The sequence below is a fragment of the Artemia franciscana genome, chromosome 20 (assembly GCF_032884065.1).
Source record: "Artemia franciscana chromosome 20, ASM3288406v1, whole genome shotgun sequence".
NCBI lineage: Eukaryota > Metazoa > Arthropoda > Branchiopoda > Anostraca > Artemiidae > Artemia > Artemia franciscana.
In genome coordinates this window covers 26,833,573-26,839,572 of record NC_088882.1, presented here as the reverse complement: position 1 = coordinate 26,839,572, position 6,000 = coordinate 26,833,573, and the positions used below count along the sequence as shown (strand labels likewise).

The 6,000-nt window shown below is 34.3% G+C and overlaps 1 protein-coding gene across 1 annotated transcript in view; it reads left to right on the top strand.

Annotated features, from left to right (window-relative positions):
• The first annotated feature begins 545 nt into the window (after positions 1-545).
• The window catches only part of LOC136039974 (SEC14-like protein 2), a 28,373-nt gene continuing 22,918 nt past the window's right edge, over positions 546-6,000 (top strand). The window contains exon 1 of the mRNA XM_065724031.1: positions 546-660. Within this exon, the coding sequence (XP_065580103.1) occupies positions 571-660 (90 nt within the window). The 5' untranslated portion in view covers positions 546-570. The remainder of the gene's footprint in view (positions 661-6,000) is intronic.

Here is a 6,000-nt window from a genome sequence, read left to right as displayed (position 1 = left end):
ATGCCTAGAACCAAAAAGCAAAATCTGTATGTTTTGAGAGTATTTTAAATACAGTTTGCTAAGGTAATGTTTTTCGTCGGAAAAACATTATTATAAACTTCTGGTTTCAAACTGCAATATTTAAAAAAAGGCGCCTAATATTTGCTATCCTTATTATTACGTTTTTTTATTTTAGTATTTTGATTCGAGGCTACTGATGTAACCCTATATAAATGATTCTACCTGTGGTGTCAATTTGGAGTGTTGGGGTCTTGCACCCCGTTAAATTAAAAAAAGGCAGGTATTTTCTTTCACTCAAATAAATTGAAGAAACAACCATTTTGCCCCCTCCCCCAAAATGGGTATTCAAAAATGTATTTTCTGCCTCCCGTATAAGTTTCCGTGAATTGATGTCACTGGTGGTAATAGCTATGGTTTATAAAAAGAAAAAAAGAAGCCTCTAGTGTTCCCGAGTGGACATAGTGTATAACCCCTCACAGGTAACCCGAACCATTACAAGCTGAAATTTACTGGATCAGCTTAACGTCCTACTTATAACGCAATGACCTAAAATTATTTTCTCAGTCAACAATGATAACTGAAAGAATTCAGTATATACTAGGATATAGTAAAAAAGAATTTACTCAAAGGAATGAAAGTGAAAGTGATGTCGTAAAAAAGGTATGACTGATTAAATTTTTTTTCAATATTAAATTACTGGAAAGTTGTATTCTTTTTGAGAAATAAAGAGATTTATTTCACATTTAGCAGTCACGAAAACAAACCTTAATGCCAAATATTGATTTAGGTCTAGTGTTAACCTACGCAAAGGCCTAGGTTTAGCTCATATATATTTTTGGTTGGGATAGGGAAAGGGTGGTAAATTTTTAGATTAGCTACATTTTGAGAAAGCTAAAAATCAACATAAATTTAGAATCAGAATTCCATCCTTAATCCAAATAGCCTATAGCCTAACACTCATTTGCATCACAAATGAGCCTTACCCACACCCACTTAATGGTAAAATACATGGTCTGAATAGTATATAGGGATTGAATGGAAAATTCAGTGCCTAGAATTGGAGCTGTTGAGAAGGAAAAATGATAAGAAAAAACAGTTCTTACTTCAGAATATGCGGAATAATCACAAACACATTTTGACTGCGATTCCACTATAGGCTACCTCATCCGAAGCCCCTCAACACCCCTTAATGTGCAAATATTTAAGCCAAATTGTAAACAATATTTTTCAAGTGTTTTTTCCCGTTTTTTTTTCGTCATAGTTGATTCAATTTACGGGTACATGTGCTGAAATAAGAATGATGCGTGACATTTGCTTGAGATAGGCCTATATATAATTTGGGTTATATATTTGCACATTAGGAAGATTGGGGGTAAAGTATTGTGGAACTGGAATGGAACTAGAAACTATGTATTTCCCAAGTATTTTGCGATGCGTCACTTTCGTCTCAATCCGTCTATCCGTAAAGTTTGTTGGGTAAAATTCTAGTTAATTGACTTCTTGCTATCTCAGAAAGGGTTTAGGTTAGGAAAATGAAACTTTCAGGGATGAATCTAGAGACTAAAGTATGTCCCGGGAAGGCATTTTGAAGCAACTATCTCCACTCTTTCTCCCTCTAGAGGGCCCTGACCTTTGATGACCTTTAAAAATATGTGTGTTATAAAATTGAAACCTTGCAAAATAGATCTTCTGCTTAATTGAAGTAGGCTACAACAAAATTGTTTTCAGCTTCATAACTTTACTCAATTCCATTTTGCAAGGTTTTAAAGATACGCAAATACATTTCCTAAAATTTGAAAAAAAAAAAAACATTGATATGGCTCAAAATTCTACTCAAATAACAGGAATTGCATTTTCAGAACTAAAGGCAGAGAAAAAGCAACTAGTAACTGAAAATTAAGGTAAAATGCTGTTTTGTCAAAATTTCAATAGGTATAGACCTGTCATGTAGACAAATTTATAAATAGTTCTTCTAGAGTGTGAGAATGTTAAACTAATTAAATAAAAAGTCTGTTTTACTTAATTTCCTATTGTTTTTCATATCGTTCTCAGGCCTAATATAGATATGGACGGAATACCGGTTCCATAGACTCCCGAATTTTTGAATTATATATCAATAGGAGTAAAAGTGACGCGTTGCACAAGGCTTTCTCAGTTTTTGTGCTTAAGAATTAAAATGTTGGATTTTAATCAAATTTTGGGCAAAATTTGAATTTTAGTCAGGATTTTCAAAGAAGACGAGTTTTGAATATTTTTTTAAGTAATATTTTTACTACAGAATTTTCGCTGAACGGAGAGGGGTATTATAGCTCATATAAACGGAGATTTTACGCGACTTTTGATTTTCTATGCAGCTGAAGCCGTTAAGGCCTCTAAGAAAGGGTTGTCTGATGTTTAAATACGTTATACACATATACTTCGATACGTTCTAATATTTTATATAAATAACGAACGAGAAATTCTATCATTAAAAACCACTGAAAGCAAAGATACTAGTAGAACTCGAGCTTTAAAATTGATTGACTATCTCAGAATTGCTAACCAACCTCGACTTGGTCCTGTTTATGACATTATTAGGTACTTTTGTATTATTCAGAACACACTCAAGAAGGTAAGTTAGATTCTTTCGTGAAACAAACTACAATGCAGATACATTTTAATTAAGTATATGGTACTTGTTCATTGATTGATTCAATTCAATTCAGAAAACACTCAGAATTCCGCTCCGAAAATCTGATTTCATACCCGTAATTACAAAACTCAATTTAGTTTGCTATGGATAGTGATAGAAGATAGTGTCTGAACATGGCTTTTGAAATGAAGATTTGGGGTTTGCCAAAGACCGAAAAGAGGCAATTATATTTTTTCTGGATAAGGGGTTGTTGCCCACAACAAAACAGTGTGTCACATGACTTAATGCTCGTACGAAAAGTAATCTTACAATTTTCCTAATAAAGTATTATATTTTCATCATATTTTATTTCATTAGGTTTATCAAAAGTTTGGGCTATATATTTGCACATTAGGGGGTGGGGTGTGTTATGTCAAATACCTAACCTAACCACCTCTATATATAAAATAGTTCATCAAAATTTACCTGCATCGTAGTTTGTTTCACGAAAGAACCTAACTTCACTTAATGAGTGTGTTCTGAATAATACACAAGTACCAAAAATTATAGTTTGGTGCCAAAAATGGCAGAAAACGCCACTTTCTCGTGATAGAGGCTTTCAAGCCTTTGGTGATAAAAAAAGGTACTGAAGCGCGTAACCAAGCACCAACTTTTTTAGTCCACCAACCCCGCCAAGGTGTGCATGAATTGGTCGTTGGGTTTGACAGCACACATGGGTCCATTATTCGGGGGTAGGTAAAGGGCACTACTAATCTGAATTTTGAGTTATTTTTGTTTACTCCTATTCTTATTAATAATATGAATGTAATGATACATTCATGTAAAATGTTGCAGTCCAAGAAGCAAACATGAAATTACACTTACTTATGAGCAGTGGCATCAGTTGGGTTGGGGGAAGGGATGAGATTTTCTTAGGGTACTCCCCCCTGAAGGTTGAAAGTTGCATTAATTATAGAGATGGAGATAGCTAATGAGGGAGCCCAAGTTTTGGTGATGGTCTACCAACCAACAATTAAATATACGCCCCTAGGCGGGGGGAGTGGTATTCTCCCCCCTAAGAACTCTCCTAGATTTTAAAATTTGCATTTATTTTTGTAATAAAATATCGAACTTTTCTGATAAAAAAAATCTTTAAATTGATTTAATTATACATATAAAATTCTTTTAATATCCTACAGTTGTCTCCAGTCACTATATATTTCATATGCGACAATATAGTAATAAAGATTGCACTTTTTATCTACAACTCCATGCATATACCGATGAAGAAGCCAACTTGGATTCCATTTGGCAAAATTGCACATTCTTTTTGGGAAAATTTAAGAGAGGCTTGAAGTTAAACCTTTATTCAATTATAGACTACCCTGTTTCAACAAAAGCTCCACTCAACTTTTTTAGTTTTATCGCCCAAGTTAAACAAAGATCATGAATAAAATTGAGTTAAAAAAAAGTTTCTCTGTTGGAAGTGAAGAGCAAAATTGAACTTTAAAACGAAATAACTGCTTACCAGTTTAAGCCACAAATATCTGCAAAACAGGTTCAACTAAACTGATTCATATTATCTTCTTATATTTGTGTATGCTTAAAAACTAGATTTGTACTGCTAAGTGGGTTGACTTGAAGTGACGATGTAATATGTATTTTTCGTAATCTAGGGGGGGGGGGGTTCTGTTCTTTTGTAAGAAAATGGAAGCACCAAAAAGGTATTTTAAAAATCTAGGAGGAATAGGTTCCCGCAATTAACGTGTCTGACTAAAAGCCTTACAAATTAATCTTTTATTTTCTATAGGATACTTAAGGATTTTTCTACTACTAATCCTGTTTTTCTGCATGGGTTTTCATATTCTATAAATAATAAAGTATCAGAGGGTAGTCTGTTTGATCCTACAATATTCATTTTAAGTTTAAACTTCGCTTTTTACCTGAACTAGAAAAACTTTTTTTTTCAAAATTATTACTTGAAAAATAACGCCCTGACATCTTTCTCATTTTGGGCATTTAAGATCTTCCAAAAGGGATACAGGAACATTACATGAGGCAGAACAGTTGCATTATAAAGACGAGCCAGACACATATGGCTTGAAATATTCCGCGCTACAAGTAACATGTACTTTTTTTCTAAGCATGGTCAAGAAGAAATTATGAGTGTATGGAGGATTGGTAGCCAAGGTGTGTCAGGGGAATAGATCGGGATACATTTTACATCAATTCTCACTATAGAAGCCTTCGCAGGCACCTGAATCATCTACATTGCCATCCAACTTCCCAATAATTTTTTTGAAGTTGACAAAAATAGTTTTGGAGCACAACAGCAGCCAAGAAAAACTTAGGAAAGCATCCTCAAAACCCTGAAGTACAGCATCAGCATAAAACATGAGCACTTTTAAAAACGTAATTCATTTATACAACCTTTTGTGAATCGTTGACTATATACGAAAGTTATTTTACACCGCTAGAAAACTTATAGTCCCTTACTTAATTCACTTTTGTGCAGAAATCTTTTCGCTTGAAACATCCTCTTGCCAGCGAACAGGAAGCTTAATATTTTATACTCGCCACGCAGTAAAAAAATAATAGAAGAACACACCCCACTTTCCTCACGGACAACAATAATTTCGAATAACTTCCGAATCACAGAAGTAATGGTTACTGGCCTACATGAAGAAGGATGATCTGTTGATTTCATTTTTCAACGTTATTGCCATGATCAAGCAGACCCACATTACAACAAGGAATATATTTTGTCTCAAAAGCATCTCCAACAAGAGGCTAACGTGATATTAAAGAGCTTCACCTCCCAAAGAACCATATAAAGAACAAATACTATAACTGCATTTGTAAACAATGATTTTCCTGAGTTTTTTAACAGACAAGAGATGTGTACCACAAAATATGGAATCTCAATCTTTCTCGTAACGTGAGTCGTAATATAACGTGAGTTAGCTGAGTCAAGTGTGTCAATTCCGTAAACGGCGTAAGGTAGCGTTCGAGTCACTCATTGAAACGCTAGACATGGGCTTAGTTTCTTCTAGCTTCAACCGAAGTGACTAAGTGAGGTGTCGAATTTTATGCATCAAAATTTCGGAACTGAAGCCCTTTCGCAATCTCGGTATTAAAAAGTAACTGAAGAGTGTATTTCCTAAAAAAAAAACTTTAGTCTGCTTTACGATGGTGTTCTGTAATCTCACCTGCAGTATCGCATCGTAGTTTGGCAGTCAACTTTCAAATCACACAAGCAATTAGTATACACTGGAAGCTATTGGAGATATTGAATGCTATCTCTCCGTTGGTTCGCTTTGCTGTCTGTCGTTCTCAGTTTTTGTCACTAATATTTTGGGCTACTTTCATCCCCTTTCCACAATCTATTT